General features: G+C 39.9%; 1 protein-coding gene across 2 annotated transcripts in view; it reads left to right on the forward strand.

The window, feature by feature from the left end:
• CRYZ (crystallin zeta) overlaps nucleotides 1-25,393 on the forward strand; it is a 33,864-nt gene that overhangs the window by 204 nt on the left and 8,267 nt on the right. Inside the window, exons 2-9 of one of the 2 annotated variants that reach the window (XM_029947634.1) lie at nucleotides 5,276-5,392; nucleotides 6,803-6,952; nucleotides 10,653-10,816; nucleotides 15,351-15,402; nucleotides 19,736-19,885; nucleotides 23,239-23,340; nucleotides 23,441-23,536; nucleotides 23,976-25,074. In XM_029947634.1, coding sequence (XP_029803494.1) covers nucleotides 5,282-5,392; nucleotides 6,803-6,952; nucleotides 10,653-10,816; nucleotides 15,351-15,402; nucleotides 19,736-19,885; nucleotides 23,239-23,340; nucleotides 23,441-23,536; nucleotides 23,976-24,140 — 990 coding nt within the window. In that variant the 5' untranslated portion in view covers nucleotides 5,276-5,281 and the 3' untranslated portion in view covers nucleotides 24,141-25,074. Of the gene's footprint in view, nucleotides 1-5,275; nucleotides 5,393-6,802; nucleotides 6,953-10,652; nucleotides 10,817-15,350; nucleotides 15,403-19,735; nucleotides 19,886-23,238; nucleotides 23,341-23,440; nucleotides 23,537-23,975; nucleotides 25,075-25,393 lie in introns of those variants that run through there. The other variant, XM_029947635.1, reaches the window with a different exon arrangement.

Below are 25,393 nucleotides of genomic sequence, written 5' to 3' on the forward strand. Positions count from 1 at the left end.
GTTCCTGCCTCCTGGAGAATCTGCAAAAGGAGCTCGTGACCGGGGGCGTTTCCCTCTAGGGGCTGCTTGTTCTGAGGCGTAAATCACGCGGGGACTTTAACTTGCTGGCTGGGAGCTCCCGGCCGTGGACTCCAGTGAGACCCGCGTTTGGGCTGCACGCCGCAGGGCGCCGTTGGCTCTGCCCCCGCCGCCGGGCCTGGACACCCGCTTCCCGCGGCCGCGCGCGTCGTCTGCGTGGCCCCTGCGCTCCGCCCGGCGGACACGGCTTGTGCTCGGCCGTTCCTGACCGGCCCTGTGTCGGCTCTGCCATCATACTTTTGGAGAGAAATACACGGTGTTTCGGACTGCCCCTGCCCCGTGGCCCCCACCTGGAATCATTTTCAAAAGCAAAAAAACTTACAAAACATCACGTAAACACATCATTTGATGTTCACTTCGTTCCGAGACGCGACTTAGCTTCAGTGACCAGGGAATGTGTTAATATTTGAACTGTTTAAAGGCTAAAGTTTGGAGTGCTAGCGGAAAAGGTTGTGCAATTCTCACTGAAGCCTGGGGCATGCACCGTGCCTGGTCAGCGGAAGCACATCCCACCCAACTCTTCCCAAACCCGCAGAGCTGCCTGCCCAGTTCCATCCAATCTTTTCTTCCCAAAACGTGGAGGGGTTTAGAATTATCTATTCAAATCCTCCTCCACCAACCCCTCCCTACCCACTACCCGCCCTTATTAGAAGTGGGCTCTGAGAGCCAGGCCACGGGAGTAAACGGTCAAGGTTATACAGCCAGGGAGAGACTTCTTAGATTACTTCTAATTTTTTTTTTTAGTATCTCTGGTTTAAGGCTAATAAAAAAAAATAGGCTTACATAAGTCTTTCTTGATCAACAGCACATTTGGTGATTATTCTCTTTTCAAGTTCTTATTTTTTATGTCTTGCCAGCCATTCTTGCTTAATTTCACTTACGCTCTTCTCTTGTACTGTGCCTTTGCTGTGACTTTCCTTATCCTATGTTAACATATATTCCTAACACTTACCCTACCCCTTTAGTTTTTAGTGAAACGAAACAGATTGAAACAGAGCATAGAAAAGATTTGAGGAAGAATTTTAAATTCTGATTTGTAAAGTATACTTGGCAATCTTTTATAGGTGAAAAGTACAACGAAAAATTAAACCAGGATCCTCTCACTTAAATTTTATATTTGATAAATATAAAGATATATTTACTGTCTTTTTCTTTCTTTCTTTTTTTTTTTTTTTTTTTTTTTGAGAGGGAGAGAGACAGCACGAGCAGGGAAGGGTCAGAGAGAGAGGGAGACACAGAATCTGAAGACATGCTCCAGGCTCTGAGCTGTCAGCACAGAGCCTGATGGCGGGCTGGAACCCACCAACCATGAGATCATGACCTGAACTAAGTCAGCCGCTTAACCTTTTAACCAACTGAGCCACCCAGGTGCCTCTAGAAAGATGTATTTAAAAACACTAGCAAAGTGGCAGGTCTGCTGACATGCAAATGGTTTGGCGTGAATAATAGAGCTTATTGCATGTTGGGCGCCCTGGGAAGCGCCCACCTGGGTGCTCTTGGAGTTAATCTTCAGAGGGATTCTCTGCTAGGGAATACTGGCCCCATTTTACAGATAAGGAAATTAGTTTTCCTAATAGAGTCATGCCCTGTGTATCACCACTGAATCTCCAGAACTTCTAGGCGTTTGGAAAATTTCAAACTCTGAGCAGATGCCTTAATCATAAAATATGTAATCCTACCTGCAGGTTAGTAGAATTTCGTATTTCTAGCTCAGCCGGTCTCAGTTATCACCATTATAAAGTATATTTTTCAGAAATTAAGGGTCCTCTATGCCAACTTTAAAAGGATGACATGAAAAAGATATACAGTAAGGGGAAAAAGTCACTTTATAATATTTAAGATAGAGGAGTTGGGTTCTCACCCTGCTTCTGTGTGTCTCTAGTGAGCCTCTTAACTTCTTGGAATGTTGTCTCATCCATAAAATGGATGGTGATTTTATTTCCATTTCTGCATACAATTAAATGGTTGGGTTTTTTTTTTTACATATGGTGAAAATAATTATCCCAATGGACATGAAAGACATGCTTTGTAGAAGAACTTAGGTATTATAGGGGTTTAAGAATTAAAATTGTTACTAGTGTGTTATATTATTTTCTTTTTCTTTTTCCTTTTGACTTATCACCTTATGTATTATGAAGCAGATGATGATCCTGTGGGTAGTGGAGGGGGTTTTCAAAGGCAATTTGTGCCAGTTGGAGCCTGATCAATCATAGCAGCAAAGGCTCAGTGGGAAATAAGATGGACAGAAGCAACGTAGGAGACAGCGCTTCCAAGGTTATGCCCTGTCTCCTAACAAGATGGATAGGATAAGATGGCCACACTGGACAAGGCAACAGGGTTTTCTAAATCCATTGTTGAGAATGAGTATCCTCCTTTCTTTGTTCTTTTCTCCTAACTTAGTAGGTGTCAAAATGTAGGGGGGGAAATGTATGTGCTAGATAATTTTGACAGATCCTATTTCAGGATAATTTTGCTTTTATTACTACTGCAGTTCTTTGAGGATAATAATGACGTCTGTTGGTGAAAAGGTAGATGCGAGTGCTTGAAAGACAGAAACAGGCAAGAAGCAGGTAGAAAGTGGCCAAGGAGCTACGGATCTTCCATGGTGTGTGTAGCTGTGTGAAGAAATGAGCAGGAGGGAGCAGGAGCTAGGAGGGGCCGGGGCATTTTCTCTTTGCCCTTTTGTCCTCTGAGGCTAGCACAGTGCCCCCCTTACAGTTAATGTTCACAGAGAATGTGGTGAATGAATAACAATGTTTGATATTGTTAAATGAATAGCAACGTTTGATATTAATGTTTTGTTTAAATGATTCTCTAGACTGAATTCATTGAGGCCAAGGTCTTGTTTTAATAATCCGAGTCCTGTAAATATTGTTATGTAAAATCAAAAGTGATTATGGAATTACAGAATCAAGCATATTTTAATCAGTAAGAAATTGGAAAGGAGAAAATAAATAGGAAAGGAATAATGACATCAACTATATATAAGAGTAAACATTTTTGCCAGGTTCAGTGCCTGATGCTTGCCCTGTCCCGAGCACAGTAACCTTGGGTGGGAAGCCGGTTTTCAGATGAAGAAGCTTAAAAACAGTTGACTGCCTTGCCCAGGGCCATGTGGCTAGTAAATGACAGAGCTGGAATTCCTACTGAAGGCTGTCAGATTCCAAAGCCCATGCTCTTTCCATAACACCATGCTGATGACAAAAAGGAAAAAACAAAAAAACAAAACTGTGTTCTTATTTTACCAGAATGGAACACTCTGGTCAGAGCCACCTTCTTTTGTTCTTGTTTCTATTTTATGGTCTTTTTTTTTATTATTTATTTTTATTTATTTATTTTTGAAAGAGAGAGACAGCATGAGCAGGGGAGGGTCAGAGAGAGAGGGAGACACAGAATCGGAAGCAGGCTCCAGGCTCCGAGCTGTCAGCACAGAGCCCGACATGGGGCTCGGAACCCACAAACCCTGAGATCATGACCTGAGCTGAAGCCGGACGCTCAACAGACAGAGCCACCCAGGCGCCCCTTTATGGTCTTTATAGTTTCACTTTCTCGTCTAACAAATACCCAGCCTGATTGAAGACGTAAGTAGAAATATAGTAGTGAGACTGCCGGTAGTTATGGAGTGAACTGCCTTTCCCCAATCCTCACTCCACAAGTGTCACCCTCAGGGACTGCCACACTGCTTCTACAGTGACCTTTGGCTTATGTTGTTTGCCTGCTTCTGCCCCCTTGAGGTCTGCCCTTCAGGAGATGCCATTGCTAAACAGCCTTCTAGCAATGGAAAATTTACTTACTCCTCTGTGCTAGGTACTATATTGCATCACTTCAAGGATTTTTAAATGATACAACTTTTGATTAATTAGATCAACAACTTTCCATTAATAGCACCATCCAAATACTCTTGATTACCCCCTGTACATGCACTGACATTTTATCATTAGCATGTGCTCTGTTCTAAGTAGCCCTGTATTGAACTTCAATATAGTAAAAGTCCTAATTCTTTCAAGTCCTAGTTTCTACAACTCTTTTTGATCTTTTAGCTATTCATGGTTGATGAATATAATTATTCCAGAAGTTAGCAACAATGTCTTAGGTGGTGGCAGGATCTAAATATTTGATGTGGTTAATTTCAAGAAATTGTGATAACACACAGGCAAAGTTATGGAGATCCAGTCTGAACCCTTTCATTACATCTGTAGGTATGGAAGATTTCCATAATTACCTCTTTTTATATTCAAATGTTCTTTACCTTTTTTTAGAGTTTATTTTAGCTCTGAGTTTTCATTTCAATAATAACAGTGGTAGAAAAAAATAACAGTGGTAGGACATAAAGGTTAACTGCAAATGACCCTTGTAGTTTATAAAAGGATTGCTCACAAAGGAGTATTTTTAGTTTTTAATGTTTTCCTCCTTTGTTAAAGTGAAAGAACTTCATAAAGTCAAATGTTTCACCATTGATAAATCTCAGAAACTTACTGTTAAAAGGAAAAAGCAAGTTGCAGAATTAAGGACAGTGTGATCCAATCTAAATAAAGTTTGAGAACATGCAACACAATAGCACATATTGTTGACTAATGAATATACATGTAGTTGTGGTGTGACATCATGCCTGGGAATGAGGGGCACTGAGTCTATGGTAATAATTGCCTCTTAAAAGGGTGGGCCAGCAATGAGTTTGGAGATGGTTCAGAAGGCTTCAGTCATGTCTATAAAGTTCTGAGCTTTTAAAATACTAACATTTGGTAAAGCAGGGTAGTAGGCAAATGTATTCATTATATATATTCTTTTTTTTCTATATATTTGAAATATTTCATGATCTAACAGAAGGTCTATTTATCTAATGTTAATAAAACTTAACATCAGCTCCTAAAATTTCTAAGATGTTGCAGCATAAGCTTACACAAAAAGGAACCCAAGATATTATATCATGCTATGTCTAGCCAGATGTTTTTATTTGCATGTTTGATTCCCTTGTGGAAGGCACTGAATCCCTGTAGGAAGTAGTATGAAGTATTTTGCTTTGTAGCTGAAGGATTTGTAAGATGAAAGGTTCTTAAACATGAAATGAGATCTGTGTAAGCTCAAGATTTAAATTGTTGTTTGAAAATTGTTTGATCTGCCCCCTCCAGGGGAAAAAAAACCCATAGTGGTAGCCTAGATGCATATGACAATACATTTTTTTTTTCTTGGTATCTAGATCACCATGGCAACCGGACTGAAATTGATGAGAGCAATTAGAGTTTTTGAATTTGGTGGACCGGAAGTGCTGAAACTCCAGTCGGATGTGGCAGTACCAACTCCAAAAGACCATCAGGTAGAAGTAATGACATAAAAACAGGCAATAATTACACTGCGTATGAGTCTCCAGCAATCAGGTTAATGTTCAAAAGAAGCAGGCTCACAATAATTTGTAAAAGGCCTTGGATTAGGACAGAGTTTATACTGATGATATATATAAGGTCTGACAAAGAGAACGTAATTATAACAGTTAGTGAGGTAGAGCTATGAAAAGGAAAAATAGCCTGTTGCAAGAAAATTGTTGAAGTTGGGAATCATCTATGCAGTGGAGTAATTGATTTTTTCTGGATAAAATCCTAAGTAGTTTGGAACAGGTTATTCTATTATAAACTTTCATGATTTTTATTTTGTGCACAATAGGAAAATAGTTTTCTTCTGTATACATGCTTTTCCACATATGATTTAAGAGAATTTAAATGAAGAGTTTAATCATTTCCTGTGACTTTAATAGTATACTTTCTCATTAAAAATTATGTATTTTTATTACTGCACCTTCCATGACTCTCAAGTCTCATTTCCTTAATGAACCTTGAACCTTACGAGTTTTTACAATTTGGCCGTAACCTAACTTTAGGGTTTCATTTCTTCTGCTCCTTCTCAGTAGACTGTGCTATAACAAACAGCATTGTCTGGTCTCCCCAAGAAGATTGTCTGGTCTCCCAGGAGGCCCTTTCTTTCTTTCTTTCTTTGCAATACTATTCCTTTTACCTAAAATGTCTTTTTTTTTCCCCCATTCTGAAAGAATGTCTATTCTTCTTTTAAAGGTCTAGCTCAAATACTGCTTTCTTTGTAAGGCCTTCTCTTACTCCTCCACCAGAAGTAATTATTAGGTATTAATTAAGGTAAAATTAGCTTCTGTGGTAAATGTGACCTCAAAATCTCAATCGTTCAACGTAAAAAATTATTTCTCATTCACTAAATCGCAGAATTCTAAGGTAGGGACCTAGGCTTCTTCCATCACTGTGGCTCTGCCGCCTTCCATGTCTGCCTTCTGAGTTCCCTTCTCCTGAAAGGGGGCAGGCACAGTATGGCTTGCCCAGAAGGTCTTTATGGGCCAGCCCTGAGAGCGGCTCTCATTGTGCCCAAAGTCAGTCATTTTGCTACTCGTAACTGAAGACGCCATGAAATGATATTCTTCCTACGTGCCCAGGAGGAGGAGGAGGAAATAGGTTTGATGAGGACATAGAGGTTTGTGCCACACATTTTCTCAGATATTTCCACTACCATTTCCCCAAATGTTTTGAGCACATAAACCATTCTGGCTTATGTTTTTATTTATATGTTGGTTTGCAAAACTGTAATGTGAACTTGTTGAAGGCAAGGTTTTGCCCTCCATTTTTGTAGCTCTCATAATCTGTATAGTCCTAGCATGATGCTGAATGAATGCCTAATGTTCTGTTTTAACTAAAATATATTGTCATTGCAGGTTCTAATCAAGGTCCATGCATGTGGTGTAAACCCAGTGGAAACATATATTCGTTCTGGTACTTACAAGAGAAAACCACACTTACCCTATACTCCTGGTTCAGATGTGGCTGGGGTGATAGAAGCTGTGGGAGATCATGTATCTTTCAAGGTATTACGTTTTAAATTATTTCTATTTTGGCATAATATTTTTCTTAACATATTTTGACATAGATTTCAAATGTGTCTGTATCTGAATCTTTAAATGGCCCCTTTACGGTAAGGGGTGCACTTGTGATGAGCACCAGGTGATGTAGCGAAGTGTTGCATCGCTGTATTTACACCTGAAACTAATACTGCACCGGATGTTAACTAACTGGAATTTAAATAAAAACTCAAAAAAATAAAAGTCCCCATTACACAATTTCTGCCACTTGGGGGACTCCTCTGTTCAAAAAAGAGATTACCTCTTGTCTAGGGGTCTTCTGTGTTTGCATTTTTGGTGACAAGTGCTGGGTAAATTCTGTATCTTCCCTTCCTCTCACAGAATTGAACTGTGATCCTTTTGACGTAGCAGAAATATATGTAAGAAAGAAAGTAAGCAAGGAAATTATACTATTTCCTACCTCTCGATAAAAACAAGCCTACATAGTGTTTAAGTCTTTCATAAATTCAGTTTCATAGGATAAAGGGAAGGCCAATTCTTTTGAATATGAGTAAAAAATGAAAAAGATGCAAGGTCAACTATACATTTTTAGAGCTCTGACTCAGATCAAGGTGACTGAGTCAATGAAAATGTTATGATCAGGGCTTTCATTATTTATATGCCAAGAGAAATATAAAACACAGAGAGTATATTCATGTTCCAGCATCTTTCCCCATAATTCCCTGACCTGCTCAACTTTGGCAGCACATTTACCAAAATTGGACCGAGCCAGAGGAGATTAACGTGGCCTCTGCACAGGAAGGCCATCAGAGTCCTACAGCGTTGCACTCCTCGGCCTGTGGCAGTCTGGCTTCTGCCCCCATCGCTCCACTGAAATGATTCCTGCTAATGTCACTAATGGCCTCTATATTGCTGGAGTTAATGGGCCCTTTTATGTCATTATCTCTCTTGACTTCTCCGTAACATTTGACACTCTCAGCCGCTTACTTTTCCTTACATTTTTTTTTCTTCAGCTTCTATGACATCATTTTCTCCTGTCCTCTGCCCCACTTCCTCCTGGACATTGGTGTTCCAGCTTCTTTTTCTCGGGATACTCCTCAAATCTTAGTGCTGCCTAATGCTCTTGGCCCCTACGTAGACCTCTGCTTTTTGTATTCCGTCCCTTCTTCGCAAAGATCTCATGCACTCCCATGGTGTCCGTGATCTCATGTGATATCTGTAGCTTAGAACTGCTGAAGCTGTGGACTGTGCTGTCTAATAAGGTAGCCGCATATGCCTACTTAAAATTCTTATTAAAAATTTAAAAAGTCAGTTCCTCAGTCACAATAGCAACATTTGAAATGCCGAATAGCCCCCTGTTTCTAGTGGCTACCCTACTGGACAGTGCTGATACAGAACATTTCCGTCACCACAGAAAGTTGTGTTACCGAGTATGAGACCCACATAGTCATCTCTTGGTAATCGCTATGTGTGTCTGAAACTGAGCTTATCTTTTGTCACATTAGATCTGTCCCTCTCTTGTGTGACTACCTTGGTGACTTCTGTGGTTTGAGGCCTATCTCTTCACTCTCTCTCTCCACTCCCCCTGACTAGAAATGTTTTCTCTCTCCTCTTTCATTCCTACTGCTTCTAGTTCAGGATATTCTACCTACTCCCTTACCTGATGTCGTAACGGGTAGTTAGCACCTGCCCTCCTTCCCCCTCCAGTCAATCCTTGCTGTATAAAGGGCATTTTCTAAAATGTAATTGATTATTTTACAGTTATTTCTTACCTTAGTTCCTTGCAGATTTCAGAGTATTATGTTGTCAGAGAAGGTATTTCACGCTCCTTCCTACCATCCTTCCATTCTTGTCTCTGTTCCTTCTCACCTTGTAATTTACTTTTTAGTAAAGTTGCTCTTTACTGTATTGTTGTTCTTCTGCTTGGCAGGATTGAACTGAAACTTAAAAGCATAGGTGGAAGAGATTTTACCCTCCAGCTTTAATTCCCTTTCATTTTCCCCCTGAAACTATTACATTCCATACGTTAGACGACTCACTCGTTGGGTACAAATGCTAGTGATTTCTCAGCACTTATTCCTGCCACTGTTTCTTTACTTATTTTGTTTCTCCCTCTCTCGTAATGATTCTTCTCAGCTTTAGTTTTTAAAATCTTGTCCTATTCTTCAAGACTTACCTTAAATATTTGCTTCCCAGTGAAGATATTCTTTATTCCTTCAACTTGGAAATAATTCCTTTCTTTTCCTGGTACCCAGCTTTGATGGTTCATCATCTTTGTCTTGCATTATAGTTATTCCTACCCTTTTCTTTTCTCTCTTCCTTGAGTTTGAGATGCTTTCAGTGGGGGAAGGTGTTTTGTTATTAATACCCATCACAGAACTCAAAGTACTGCTTTCATAGTGAATTCTTAGAAAATATTTGAATTATATTGGAAGGAGTGCTACGTTTTTTACGCTGTAAAAATGATACTGATCTCAGCACAGTCCTATTTGACCATTTGCAAGTGACACTGCTAAGTCCTGAGGCTTGTCTTTGACTCCTGGCTGGCTTTTGAAGCTTTGTTGTTTCTATCGCACGCATGGTGCTGTTACTTCTTCAGATCTCTTTTTTTTTTAAGGACAAATTTAAGTATACCGAGAGTTATGCCTTAAGGTTGTGCTTCTTCCAAGGAATATTTACTTTTTTTTTTTTAAAGAAGAGTTGGGGCAGGTGTTTGCAGTGAATAGTCTAATTTCTCTAGCTGCAGGTCACGTTGGGCAGGCTCCAAGGCTTGCTTGCAGAGTGCCTTACCTCGCCCTCCAACTGTGCATCTGCTGTTCAATAGCAGGGACCCAGCAGAGTTTACGGAGAGTTTACTGTGTTTCTGGTGCTGTAACAAGGGAAGAAACCTGTCCCAGCTCATCTTCCTGTCAGGATCCAGGCATAGTTTCCTGCTCTTGGTGTATATGTGAAAATGTAGAAAGGATTTATAATAGTTATTTGGTGTGTGGAAGAAGCCTTACCTTTTATTTTCTCCCTACTATAGCAGAGAGAACAAATGATTGTATTAACTGCCATTTACTAACTGTTTAATCTGAGCAAATTATTGAACTTCTTTGTCCCTCCATTTCCTCATTTGTATAGTGGAATTAATCTGAAGTGGTGATAAGAAAAGTACTTACCTCATAGGCTCTTGAGAAGATCAAATTAGACAGTACTCATTAAGCACCTAAGACAGTGTCTTGCACAGTAAGCTCTCGATAAAGATTAGTTGTCTTCTTGCTACACCATTCTGGAGGTTCTCTTTCCTCTTATCTTTTCTATTTCCTTTAATTTTTCTTCTTCTTTATTTCTATGAATAAAACATTTAAAAATGCTCAGAGGCACCTGGATAGTTGTCGGTTGAGCGTCCTGACTCTGGTTTTGGCTCAGGTCAAGATCCCAGGATTGTGGGTGCAAGCCCCACCTTGGGCTCTGTGCTGAGCATGGAGCCTGCTTGGGATTCTCTTCCTCCCTCCCTCTACCCCTCTCCCCGGCTCGTGCTTCCTCTCTCTCTAAAAAAAATGTTAATGTTCAGGATTTTGAAGCTATTTTTACCAGTCCCTAATATGTAGGAAGCAATACATAAATACTTATTTGTTGTTATAACGCTTGCATCTTAAAGGTATACCCATTTTGACATACTTTTCAACCCCTGGTGCATTTATTAATCTCTTGCTTTCCCCAGAAAGGTGACAGAGTTTTCACTACCAGCACCATCTCTGGGGGCTATGCCGAGTATGCCCTTGCAGCAGATCACACTGTGTACCCGCTGCCAGAAAAACTGGACTTTAAACAGGGAGCTGCCATCGGTATCCCGTATTTTACCGCTTACCGAGCTCTGCTCCACAGGTGAGACCACACACTGCCGATGATAGAGCCGATACTGCCTTCTTCCTACCATGTGTCCATATATCTGTTTCTTATATTTGGCTACCATTAAGTATTTATGGAGTGGAGACTATGCTAATTTGGGAGATTATTCTAATCACTGGGAGTATAAAGAAGAGCAAAACATTGTCTTTGTCTTTAAGATGTGTCTGATAGTCTAGTAAGAGAGATAGATGGCAGAGTAATAATATTGATGTATAATGTGGAGGAAGTACAGTGGTACAGATGTGCATAGGGATTGATGGGATCATAAGGCATGTTACAGTGGTGTTAGGGCTTCCTGTCAAGATGTAAGGCTTGGATTATTTTAAAGTTATGGTTCAAAAATCTTTGTTATCTAGCCCTTGAAACTAATTGCTGCAATTTAAAAGTACAATATGAGGCCCTACCCTAGACCCACTGATTATCTTCCATGGCTGGGATCTGAGGATATATATATATATATATATATATATATATATATTTATGAACCATGAGCCGAAATCAAGAGTCAGATGCTGAACTGACTGAGCTACCTAGGCACCTTAAACATATATGTGTGTATGTATATATATATATATATATTTTTTTTTTTTTTTAAGATTTTATTTTTAAGTAATTTCTACACTCAATATGGGGCTTGAACTCATAACCCTGAGATCAAGACTCACATGCTCCACTGACTGAGCCAGCCAGGCACCCCTCTGAGAATCTGTATTTTCATCAAATTCCCTACGTATTTGAAAAAGATCAGAAGGAGTTATCCTGAGGAAGGATAGTTCAGAGTGGAGAGGGAATTCTAGACAATAGGAATAGCCTAGTGTCCAGGGGAAAATCATGATGTTTAGGGAGAGCTATAACAATTTGGCAAAGAGCAGCACAGAATTAGGCTAGAGTATAGTCATCTCTTAATAAATGTTAGCTATCACATGGTATAGATTTTATATTGTAAAAAGCAAGATGATGGAGCTCACATATTGGTCCTGTAAGGGATTGGGGGTCATGAAATGTTTCATTCAGGAGAGTGATATTGTCATATGAGTGTTTCATTAAGATCACCTGTCAGCTCTGTGAAGGGTGGATTTGGTGACAGGAATGGAGAAGAAAATGGGGGATCTTATACAAGTATCTCTTAGGCACAATACTTGGGGGCCAGAGTAAGGGGCATGGTAGAAAAGGTGGAAGGGAAAGGACAACTTTTGAAGGCTGAAATCAAGTCTGTTTGGTGAGTGTTTGCATGTGGACAATGAGAGAGAAGAGGGGCTTAACAGATACTTCTAGCTTTTTAGCTTGGATAATATTTAGCTGTGACAAAGAAAAGGAAGAAAAAGTTTCAAAAGAAAGCCGAGTCCAGTTCTGGAGTGGAAACCATGATAGGCATTGTAATGGAGAAGACCAGCAACCTGTTAGGTGAAAGTCTGAAGCCTGAAGGCTAATGATGGAAAGGAGGGCTGTCAGCTTGTGGGTGGGAGCTGATGAGATCAAAGTGACTGAAAGCCTTCAGGGAGTAAAGTGCAGGGGAGTGAGAATAGAACCTTCAAGAATTTCAGCATGTAGTATAGTCAGAGTCCTAGGAGACCAAAGGGAGCCTATGCCAAGGCCAAGAGAGTCTAGGGGTCCTGGTGTCTGTTAAACACCTGTTAAGGTCATGGTCTTTGAAGACAGGAAGACTTAGGTTAGAGTACTGTCTTGTCCTACCATCAGTCCTGTGACTGTGGTCCCATTACTTCCCTGTCTGAGCTGTAGTTTACTAAATTGAAAAACACAGATAGTAATAGCACCAACCTCCTAGGGGAGTGGTGAGAACTCCTGGTAGTTCTGCTACTGAGGCAACCCTGGTAAAGCTCAGCACAGAGTCTGGCGCAGAGTAAGCACTCCATCAGTGTTGGCAGTGTTAGAAACAGCAGTTGATGTTACTAGGGAGGGAAGCTGGCCATCAAATGAAGCAGCGAGGTGTGTTTGAGGAAAAAAAAGAACAGGCCGGCTTCGCAGTGAGGAGGTGATTGGTGACTTCAGTCAGGTTGTTTTCAGTAGTGGTGGGACAGAAGCCTGAGTGAGTAGGCTGCAGAAGGAATCGGAAACTGGTTCCTTGAATGGAGGGAAGAGGGAGCGACAGTGAGGGGCAACAGGGAACAGTGAGGGGCAACAGGGTTTTCTAAAGGTTGGGCGAGAATTGAACATGTTTATAGCTGAGATAAGATCTAGCTGAGAGGAGGCGATGGAAGGCTTGGAAGAGAGGGTGGACATATGTAGAGAGATTGGCTTCAGATATCCAAAGGACAGCTCGTTTGCTAAACCTATAAGAGGTAAAAACGGTATAATTATGGAAAAATTTGTGGGTAGGGAGGTGGAGTGTTGAAGGAACTCCTATGTGATTGCCTCACTTTTCATAATTAAATAGGCAAAGTGATCTTTTGAGAATCAGAGCTGAAGTGGCACCAAAACCCATGGTCATGTGATTTTTTTTATAGTACTAAGCTATTTGGATAGATTATCAAAGAAGTTAGATTTTAACGTTGGTCTAGCCCTGGAGTACTAGTGGTAAAATGGAACTGTGTGAAGGAAGTTGAGAGCATTGGAAAGGAAGAGAGAGAGGCATTGGGGAAACCTGCTTCAGGGATCAGGCTGTCCAGCGTAGGAAGAAAGGTTGGGAGCAACGAGTGGGCAGAAACTGAACAATCGAGAGACGGCTGTCTCTGGGAAGTCAAAGGAAAGATTTTGAGAGAATATGGGCTTGCAGAATCAGGAGAGGAGATGACTGTCACAGCATTGGTTGTCAGGGCCTGCTGCTTCTCAGGTAGAATGGGATGGGTGAGGGCGGTTACCAGGTGGAGCCTTGGGAAAGAGTTGCTGAAGTGGAGGAGACCTCATGAATTGTGATTCAAGGTTTTTCCCCCAGGGGATGTTTAGATTAGGGCTGTTTTTGGGGTGGGAAAGAAAGCCTGTATGCCAGGTACTGGTCTTCAGTGACCGGAAGGGAATGAGGGACAGAAGCATAGAAGCTTCAGAGGCCAAGGCTCCAGCCCCTGATATGAGCCCCAGGAGGAGATGACTGTATAAGTCAGGGTCCTCCAGAGGAACAGAACAACAGAATGTGTGCAAAAATATGTATGTACTATATACACACACACGTGTATATATATATAGAGAGAGAGAGAGAGAGAGATTGAGGCAGGGAGATTGCTCTATGGAGGCTTGTGTTTAAAGTCTGATAGGGTAAACTGGCAGGCTGGAGACCCAGGAAAGAGTTCGATTTCAAATTCAAAGACAATCTGCAGGCAGAATCCCTTCTTGCTCCAGAAGCCAGTCTTTGTTCTATTAAAGCCTTCAGCTGATTGGAAGAGGCCCTTCACAGAGATATCCAGAATCCAGTGGGAATCCAGGAGGGGGTTAGTCTGCTTTTTCACCACCTGCCCCAAGCCCCATGGTTTAGGAGAATGTGCTCTTAGTGTTGGAGGGGATTGTTTGTAAGTTGTTTTTAAACGTTGTTGGAGGAAAAGTACTTCATATCCCATAGTGTAACATTAGTTATTCTTTCCCTTACATTTATGTTTTAAAGTGTCAACGTGTTTTGGTAGTAGTTATCTTAAGTGTATCATTTCAGACTCTCCATGATCTCACTGCCCTCAGTCCCCTTATCTCTAAGCAAGAGTATTGGAAAAAGCTTCCTTTACTGCTCACAATTGCCATTTGTCAGCTGTTGGCATACAGCCTTGAGCAAGGCCCTGGGTTATTTTGTTCTTATTCCTAGATTGACCACAGTGTCTGTATTGTGTGGCCACCCCTGTTGTTCTAGGAAGCAAGAGATCCTCCCGAGAGGCAGATCTGGATCACAGAACAGCTGCTGGCTTGTGACATTAGCACTTGTCCATCTGGAATAATAAAGCGTCTCCTGTCTGTCTTGCTGCCTGTGCCTTAGTTTTGGTATCGTAGTAGTATGAGCCAGAATTAAAAACAACATGTTGTTTCACAAGAGGATCTAGACATTTTGGGGGTGACATGGAACCCTTTGTGACAGGATTTATCATACTCCTTACTCTCCTACCACACCGATTCAGCATTACTATCTGAAATGCCGGCTTAGAGGTTGTGCAACCTGATGTTCAAAGGCACAGAGAAGGAAGAATGTTTTCTTAAATAATCTGACTTCTGTGTTTACTTGGGCATTACCCTGGACCACAGAATAAAGACTGAGCTAATAAGAAGCCTGTTTTGAGATACTTTGTGGGGGAATGAATTTAAGAGGCAGGCATCCCACACAGTGCCTGGCACATAACAGATTCCCAGTAAATGTTTGTTGAATGAATAAATGAATTTAAGGTTGTCTTTTGTCTGTGGCTCTGAAGAGCCATTGTTTGAGCCTCTGAAAACTGGAGAAAATTTGGGGCTGTAAAGTAGAATGAACTTCCTGTTTGGGGAAGTGTTCCCTGAACTGAGGGTAGAATTTTCTTAAGAATGACAAACACCTGAATTAATTGGCTTCACAGTGAGGTGATGATCCTGTCTTCTTTTGTAGTGCCCGAGTGAAAGCTGGAGAAAGTGTTCTGGTACATGGGGCTAGTGGAGGAGTAAGTATTTTTTTAAGCTTATTTTTAAATGGGATTTTGTTAATGGGTTTCACATTATATTTCTTTTAAGTCATTTTTAAAAGCCAAATTTATAAACATAGTCAATATATATTGCTTTTTGTAGTAAAGCTTCTTTCTGTCTTCTGAAAGTGATTCCTTGTCATTAGTTTAGCATTTCTTGATTAATAGATTCAACAGATCACCCCATTCAAAGTGTCTTTATTAGGTTTTCCACCTGTGTTGGGCGTGGACCCAGATAAACTGGGTTTGTTTTTGCCTTCGAGTAGCTATAAGAATATTTATTTAGAATTTTAAACGGTTTTTTAAAGGTAGTATTAATTCCGTGTTCCCTTAGATAAGGAAACTAAGGCTCATTAAAGCTTCACCTGTGTTGCCCCAGACTGCACTGCAGAGCTGCACTGTGAGTGCTCCGGCCCTTCTCTCTCCCTTCCCCTGCTCGCCTGCTGCGCTTTGATGACATTCACGGAATGCACAGTGTACAGCTGTGTCCTTAACACCGCAACCCGTGGCTTAAAATGCTAATGTGGGGAGGTGGGGAGCGGATGGAGAACTTTTAAAATAAGCCCTTCAGTGAAATAACCCAACACAGGGCTGTCAGAAGCTTCTTCCAGAAACTGGCTGTCAATCTGCCTCTGAGGAGCTTAGAGGAAAAGTTAGAGCTCTGAGGTTGGAATTTAACAAGAAATCCACATGACCTCTATCCTGCACGTAGAGGCTTTAGAAATTTTGGAGATGAGAATTCACAGTTTTAAAATACAGGTCCTGGGGCTACATGGCTCACCTTGAGGAAGCTGGTTAACCCTTTCAGAGAACTGTGTATTCTGCAGAGTAAATTGGCACAAGTAATCTATTAAAAATGGCACATTGTACCCAGCATAATGAGTAGCGTCCTGGAAATGTGAATTTACCACTAAAGGTGGCCAGGTCGTGCAAACAGAGGATTCAGCCCATTGTGTTTCTGTTACTTTAGATAGATGAAGCATGAAGTGCCACACTTAGCTTCCTGTCTACCTCAAATAGATCAATTCCGAAGGATTTCACAGATCAAACTATTTCCTAAAAAGACCAAGATTGTCTTTTTGGAGCTTGAGAAAATATGACAGATATACCTTGTCAAAAATTCCCATTGCCTGGCTTCACTGAAGAGGCTATTTTTGGGTTAAATTAAATTTCACCCAAAATAACTAAAGGATCTGTCAAACATGCATTTGTTTAAATTGTTTTAGCTTTGAGAGAGCTATCCTTGTGCTCTGTATAACAGGGAGAGGTTTCAGTAGGAAAGGGAGAGAAGAATTTAAAGAAAATCTCTTTTTATTCCCTTCACCCTCTTGTAAAAAGCTCAGTCGCTTCACCATGATTTTTTTTTTTTTTTTTAAGGCAAAATCCACACTGTTCTCTGAGCTGGCTGAGTTTGTTAAATCCCTGGCTGGCAGGGATAGGCTGGCGGCCTGGTGTGTGAAGTGCTTCTGATCCTCCCTGCCCTACCAGAGGGAAATAGTACTGGGTTTTGTCTTGCTTCTGTTTGTATTTTCTGTCCTCATTTAATGCAAATTCCTTTGGGATTATGGTGTGGATTTAAAATGGTGTGGAATTTATGAACATGGTTGTTATGCAGATAGATTGGTGGGGAGTGCTCTATTTTAATGTCACAAAGTAAATAGAAGAAAAATAGTTGACATATATTGGTATATCATCTATTCAAAGGAGTATTGCTGATATAATTGTTGACAAGAATAGAATAAATAGTGATTAAGTGCCTCTTTAAAGTAGAGCATAAAGAGATATATTTATGTTGTTTTTAGTATAGATATAGTTTTATTAGAGGCCTTTTTTTAATTAAAAAGTGTTTTGTGTGTTTTTATTTATTATTGAGACAAACAGAGCATGAGTGGGGGAGGGGCAGAGAGAGAGAGAGGGAGACACAGAATCTGAAGCAGGCTCCAGGCTCTGAGCTGTCAGCACAGAGCCCAACTCAGGGCTCGAACCCATGAACCGCGAGATCATGACCTGAGCCAAAGTTGGATGCTTAAACCGACTGAGCCACCCAGGCGCCCCTTTTTTTAAATTTAAAATAGCAAATCAGTAGTGCTAACTCCTTTGTATATTTTATTTCATGGAATTGAATGTCTCTTTCACTCATCAGACAGTGAGTTTGTTTGTTTTGGTCAAATCAAACAAATCCCTGCCAAAACCCAACTGAGTTCAGGCTCATCACTCCCATATGCCATACAATCTTTAAAGTCTATTTCAGGCATGAGAGTCTGTGATTCTGTTACAATTTTAATCAGTTTCTATCATCATTTTTCATTTTAAATCTTTTCTGTCATGCCCCATCCATGATTTTACCTTCCCCTTAATCATTGGTTATTAGTGAGGGGTGGTGTGGCATCATCCCTCCTCCCCCTCGAACATTTTACACAGTGTCTGGGGACATTTTTGATTGTCACTGGATGGAGAGCTTCTGGCTTCTGATGGGTAGATACCAGACAGTCTGCTAACCATCCTTCAATGTACAGGACAGCCCCCACAAGACAGAACTGTCCAACCCCCAATGTCAATAGTGCTAAGTTTGAGAGGCCCTGCTCTAAATGTATGTGACACTTACTTGTGCCATTCATAGGTCATGTAACCACACATAGATTTCCTAGAACTGTTATTTAAGTAGTTGCTTTTATCTATATCCCTAATATTCTTTTATTTCTCCTTTATTATAAGCACATTTATATAGTGGTCTAGTGATCTCATACAATCTGTGGCTCTAAATACCATCTCTAAACTGATGAATCTCAAATTTATATTTCCAATTCCATATGCGTGTTCAGCTGATTACTACACATCTTCGGTTAGGCGAGCAAGTACAGCTACGCTTGTTCAGAGGGAGTCTTGATCCTCTCACAAACTTGATTCTCGTAATCTCTTTAATCTTCCTCACCTGTTAACCTCCCCAGAGAGGAGACCCAGGAGACATCCTTGACTTTTCTCTGTGCCTCACCTCTCACATTCAATCTCTGAGGACGGTCCATCTTACTCCCATCACCACCTCCTTTTATTTGTCTCCCATATAAAATGTTCTTTTTATTAATTTTTTATTTCGAGAGAGGGAGAGAGAGAGAACCTGGGAGGGTCAGAGAGAAAGGGAGAGAGAGAGAGAACCCCAAACAGGCTCAACACTGTTAGTGCAGAGCCCAATGTGGGGCTCGAACTCATAAATCATGAGATCATGACCAGACCAAAATCAAGTGTTGGTTGGTCACTTAATCGACTGAGCTACCCATGTGCCTCCATCTGGTAGTTCTGAATATTTATTAAATATAATCCAGAGCCTTTGGATCTGCAAGGCTCTGTGTACCCTTCTGGCCACATCTTGCACTGTCTTCCGTGTGCCCTGACCTCGAGCCACATGGACGCTCTTTATGTCCTTAACGCCCCAGGCTCATGCCCACGTCACAAGGTGAGCCACACCATTCCGCCTATAGCACTCTCCACCAGGCTTTCCAGATCCGCACATGGCTTGTCCCTCACTTCCCTCAGGTCTCATCTCTTCAGAGTGGCCTTTCGTGATGACCTAGTTAGCCCTTCTTTCTGTGTCCTTCTAACACAATAGGCTGGGTTTTATCATAGTACTTTTTATCTTCTGAATTTTAATTTATTCATTTATTTGTTGTGCTTATTATTTCTCCCCTTTCTTAGGACATAAGTTTCTTACATGAAGTAACATGTCTAGCACATAGTAAACATTCAGTAAATGGTCATCATATGGATGAATAAACTAATTTGCTCATATATTTGTCTCTTCCATTTAAATGATATACTATTTGTTATATAATATTTTATACGTACAGTGGTAGTATGAAGCTAGTGAGCATGTTTTGAATATCTTTAAACTCTGTACAAAGCAGATGCTAACTACAAATTTTGATACAGTGGTTAGAGGCTAAAGTTCTACAGACTGATTTGGTCCAGCTTTGTGACTTGGTCCTTTTCCCGTCTCTGTGATCTGGGCAGGTCACTTACATTACGTAAGCTTTAGTTTTCTCACTTATGGAACTTGTTCTCTGAATTGTATCTACTTCATAGGCTTATAGTGAGGATAAAATAAAGCAATGTATAGGAAGTATTTTGTGTGATACCTGGCACATTATAAATGCTCAGAAAAAGTTAGCTATTGTTGTTCTTATTTCTTCATTTAGACTTGAAATTCCTTAAGGGTAGGGCAGGACCTAAAGGACCTTAAGTTTATTACATGTATTTAATAAACATTTTCAGGGATGCAAAGAATCTAAAACTGTGGGTTTTATGTTTTGTTTTTCAGGTTGGACTGGCAGCATGCCAGATTGCTAGAGCTTATGGTTTAGAGGTTCTGGGCACAGCTGGCACTGAGGAAGGACAAAACGTCGTTTTGCAAAATGGAGCCCATAAAGTGTTTAACCACAGAGAACATAATTATATTGATAAAATTAAGGTAAAATTAGTCCACAGTTTTATAAAAGTAAATTTTGTTTCTTGAGAGACTTACTATTTGTAACTTTTTTAATCAACCACTGTCTTAAAGTTGTTTTTTCTTTTTTTATGCATATGTGTGTTTTAAAGTCTTACTTAAAAAGCAGAGATGTCTAATTTTCAAACCTACACTGTCATTTGACTTGTTTATGTTTATCAAATAAAATATGGCCTTTCCAGGGCCTCAGCTATAAAAATTAGTACTCTTTAATGCAGTCACATTTTGAGTAAAGTTACAGCTTCATATTTAGAGCTGTGAGGTGTTCTTTTTAATTTTTTTTATATTTGTACATATCATATATTGTGAAATGATTACCACAATGAGTCTCATTAACATCCATTGCCATACATAGTTACAAATTTTTTTTCTTCCTTTTAAAAAAAAATTTTTTTTTATGGTTTTTATTTATTTTTGAGAGACAGAGACAGTGCGAGCAGGGGAGGGTCAGAGAGAGGAAGGCCCAGAATCTGAAGCAGGCTCCAGGCTCTGAGCTAGCTGTCAGCAAGAGCCCAATGCGGGGCTCGAACCCACGAACTGTGAATGAGATCATGACCTGAGCCAAAGCCAGATGCTTAACTGACTGAGCCACTCAGGCACCCCCAAATTTTTTTCTTCTTATAAGAACTTTTGAGATCTACTCTTAGCAACTTTCAAATCCATGATATAGTATTATTAATTATAGTTGTCATGCTGCACATTACATCCCCATGACTTATTTTTTTTATGACTGGAAGTTTGTACTTTTTGATCATATTCACCCATTTCACTGGTTCCTACCCCACACCTCTGGGTACCATGAGGTTTTCTTAATTTCTTAATATAATTTCTGTTGGTGTAACTTTTCCAGAGAAGTTAGGTAGCTACAGATTGTGAACTGGATCTGTCTAACCTAGGGGACAAAGTTTACTTTTAATTGTACGCTATGGAGGAATAATCACGGCCACAACCAGAGCGGTGAGGTAGACTTTAGTTACTCGTTGCATGTATTTCGTTGCTAGAGCAGAATTCAAGCTAATCCTCAGACTACTTGCTCATGTTGAGAAAGAATTAGAATTTTTCAGGTACTGATTACTGAGTAACCTAGGTCATTACAAATTGAGGAAAATATGAGTGAAGACTTATGTATTACCACTACATCATCTTGCCAAATAAAAGCTAGGTAAAGGCACTCTTTTGTTATATATCTAGAAAACCTAAAATTATCCAAGGATATTTATAAAGATGAAAAATGACCAGTTATTTTAAGAATATGTTTTTGTTTTGCAGAAGTCTGACCTTAAGACCTTGAGGTCTTGTGGCTTCTACATCTTCTAGTGACTCTCTCTGCCCAAGTCTCTCTCTTCCTAAGTCTCTCTCATTCTCCGGATCATTCCCTTAGCCTTTTATCAAACCCTCCACACTCTCTGTCACCACACTTCTTTTCCTTCCTTACCTCCATCACCTTCCTCCGCATGTTCCTTCCACTGCAGCTGCTTATACTGCTTGTCAGAGGTCACCGGTGGGCCCCTAGGTACCCATCTGCTGCTTTTGGCCTAGCCCTCATTCTGCTTGATTTTTTTTGGCAGCAGCTGCCCCTGACCACATCTCCTGAAAGCTGGTTCTCTTCTTACTTCCCGACTTCATTTCCAGTCCCCTTCCTCCTCATATTACTTAAGTGTTGCTGCTCCTTACGCTTTCCCCTTGGTCTCTCATCTTCCCTGGCACTAGACCTTCCTCCTGACCAATCTCATCTCCCGCCATGGCTTCAGTTAGTGCCCGCAATCTGCTGATTTCCAACACTGTCTCTGGCCTGAGTTCCTTGCCTTCCTTTCATCCACCTGCCGATGCCACCACTCATCTGCTCCCCCTAGACAGAGACACAAGGTTTTTTTCTTTTATATTCCTATCTTTTAATCACTGTTCTCCTTCCTACCCATCAGGCTGGTCACCTCCCTCTATCAGTTTCATCTCTGTCATGCCTTTCAAATACATCTTTCTTCTTTTTCTCTGTTGTGACTTAGTTTAATCTTCATATTCTCCAGCTTTGTCTTTTGTTTATAACTGACTTACTACCCCCTTCTATTTTCACTCTCTCCAGAGTTGTTTGTTCTCCTTAACTATACATATATATATACATATATATATACATATCCAGGAGGTAGAAATTTTTGTCTCTCATATTCCCTACTGCACCTCAGTGTCTAAAACAGAGTCTGAACACAAAAATTAATTAGTGAACACCTGCCCCCCCCAAAAGTCTAGATCCTTTAACATGACATTCGATGCATGTTTCCAGTCCATTCCAATTTATAGCCTCCTCTCTACCTCCCCACCTCTCTTGCCTCCCTGCCCCTCACATTCCCAAACACGTGCCTCAGCTCTGCTCAGCTACTTTCTGATCCTGATGTGGATGCTCAGGCTATAGCTCTTTGCTTTTCTGTTTCTTCTGCCCAGAGGGACTGCGCCTCAGCTGTAGTTCTGCTGGCTCCTCTTCCTCCCTTTTTGCTTAAGGGACGCCTGTTCATTCCTCAGTGTCCAGGTCCTCATCTCATGGAACCTCCTGTGATCATTACAGGTGATCAGGGTTGTAACTCTGTTTTTTGCCATAACCTGTGGTTTATTTCCACTCACGCAGCACCTAGCTCATTCCTTCACAGCTGTGTCTGCTGTATTGTCCATCTTTCTCTCTAGCTGTGTTTTGAGTTCTCTGTGTCCATCTTTGAATTTCCAGTACTTAACAATGCCTGACATAGGTATTCATTTTTTTATTAGAACAAAATGAATATAAGGTATATATTTATAACTTATTTGAGAGCCACTTTGGGATGGCCGAAATCTCTGAAAACCCAAATGGAAAGTAGTAGTAGCCAACCTGAGTATAAACCACGTGGGACAAAACTGAATGCACACACACAAAAATTCTGCATCACCAAACAGCCAGTGATTGTCTGCTTTGGGGAGTTTTTTTTAGTTTTTTTTTTAAGTGGAAGCCTTTTTGGGATTTGGGATTTGTTTTTGTTTCTCTGTGAAAATACATTTTGAAGACAAAACTTTCAACTAAGGAATAAGTATTTTATAGTCAAGTCAAGTCAAAGCACTTGAAATTTATTTAGTATAAATCTTTATCACTTTAGATGTTGTGACTGGTGCCTTGCAATTATATCATCACCTTAAATTAGATCATTAAAATTTTGTATGATAGTCTTAAAAATGTAGCATTTATGTCTTTTGAAGCACATTCTACCATATATGGGACTATGATAACTATTTTATAGGTTTTTTTTTTTTTTTTTACTTATTTTCTTATGTCCTCTGGGTTCTTTTTTATTACACAGAAATCTGTTGGTGAAAAAGGAATTGATGTGATCATTGAAATGTTAGCTAATGTAAATCTTAATAATGATTTGAAGCTTCTGTCACAAGGAGGACGAGTAATAGTAAGTATTTTGGTTTCTTTTTACCACATTGAAGTTTTACCATAATTTAATACTATTTTGCAGTAATCTTTAACTATAGACGTGCTGTTTTTCATAATAGGTTGTTGGCAGCAGAGGTCCTATTGAGATAAACCCCCGGGACACCATGACAATGGAATCTAGTATAATTGGAGTTTCTCTCTACTCATCAACTAAGGTAGGAAAAAAAGTGTTTGGGATCTTGGTAACTTAAACATTGGTATAGTTTGTCTAGTCAGGCAGACTGAAAGTGTAAGTAGGTGTTAAACTTAGTTATCTGACTACATGAGTATGTTAAGGATTAGTCACTATAAGATAACCAGGGTGAAAATGTAATTTTTTTTCCAAGTCAGGATACTCTTGAGAGAGAAAAGACGTATTCTTAGTAATTCCTTCAGGACAGTAGGTCTTTTGTGAACTGACACTGTCTCAGACAAATTGGACTTATGGTTACTCTATATAGAACTACTTTTTCTGTAGTTCTGAACAAGTTGACAAAAAGCCACATATCTGTAAGAAACTGTTTATGTTTTAGCTCTTAGAATCGGAAAATTTTTAACACTTCTGAAACTTGAGTCATATGTTCTTCTACAGACATACCTTTTTCTTCTACTTAGGGGGAATTTAGGCAATATGCAGCAGCCCTTCAAGCTGGAATGGAAATTGGTTGGCTGAAACCTGTAATAGGTTCTCAGTATCCATTGGAGAAGGTGGCCCAGGCTCATGAAAATATCATCCATAGCAGTGGGGCCACTGGGAAAATGATTCTTCTCTTAGAATGATTAAGCCTTTCATGTATTTCCTTTGCAACTAGAAGTTTCCTGCCTCAGTTTTACTTATACTACTTTTGCTCTAATTAACAGTCCTTTGATTTAATGGATTTCTTATATTGAAAAACAAGATTTATCTTTAGAGATCTGGGCATTGAAGTACAGTTTATTTTATAGTTCACAACATGCTTTATGCCTCCCACCGACCTCTAATCAAGGAGTTGTCATAGTAGGAAATAGAATGTTAGTAGCCATTTGGCATTGGGTACATCACAGAAATTCCTGGTATTTGATTATTAATTTCATACCTTGGACTAAAGCAAGCTAATTCAAAATAAGACTGTAATTTCCAAGCTTACTTGTCCTTGTAAAGGTTGTTCAGTATCTATTTAGCCCAGAGCTATATTGGACTCTGAAAATTTTCTAGACTAAACAAGACCCCTTTTCCAAACTAATCTCATCAGCATGGTAAACAAGGTCCAGAGAAATTTGTTTTCTAAAAAAATAGTTTTCTGATATTTCCCCAAATATTAGAACATTCACTATGTTAATGGGTGATTGCTAATTATCCATACATTCTGAAGATAGTAGCCTTATTTTTGTTATAGTGTGATAGTAGGTCCATAGTCTCTCCAGAGAGATACTTCTTGATGATTTGATTTGTAAAGAAGATTTAGTATTATCTGTGTGATGGGAGTCATATATTTTTCTTTAAATTACTAAACAAATTTGACATATTAAGAGTGATCAGCTTTTGTTTTCACAGCATGGTAACTTGCAGTAAATCCTGTAGAAAAACAAAAACTGTTTATTTCATCTTTATATAATACTTGCCTTTCATCTCATCTCTTTTACATTGTTCCTGGTGGTTAACTCCTGACAGTGTTCTGTGTTGGAAGTCTTTATCTAAACTAAATAAATGCCATCAATGTTATGTGCAAGGAAATGAGGTTTGATTGTTATTTTTGTCCTGTTTTCTTCATATGAGCACAGCCTCCCGTCTATGCACAAACACACATGCATGTGTATAGAGAGATTTAAGGAGTTTTCTCATGCAGCTATGGGGACTGATAAGTCTAAATCTATAGGGTGGGCCAACAGGGTTTCTATATTGCTGAATTCTTTCTCTGGGAAACCTCAGTTTTTGTTCTTAAGGCTTTTGACTGAGTGAGTTTGGCCCATGTGCATTATTGAAAATAATCTACCTAAAGTCACGTGGTAACTCATTAAACACATAAATAAAACATGGTGACACTACGTTGATG

The sequence above is a fragment of the Suricata suricatta genome, chromosome 8 (genome assembly GCF_006229205.1).
Source record: "Suricata suricatta isolate VVHF042 chromosome 8, meerkat_22Aug2017_6uvM2_HiC, whole genome shotgun sequence".
Taxonomy (NCBI): domain Eukaryota; kingdom Metazoa; phylum Chordata; class Mammalia; order Carnivora; family Herpestidae; genus Suricata; species Suricata suricatta.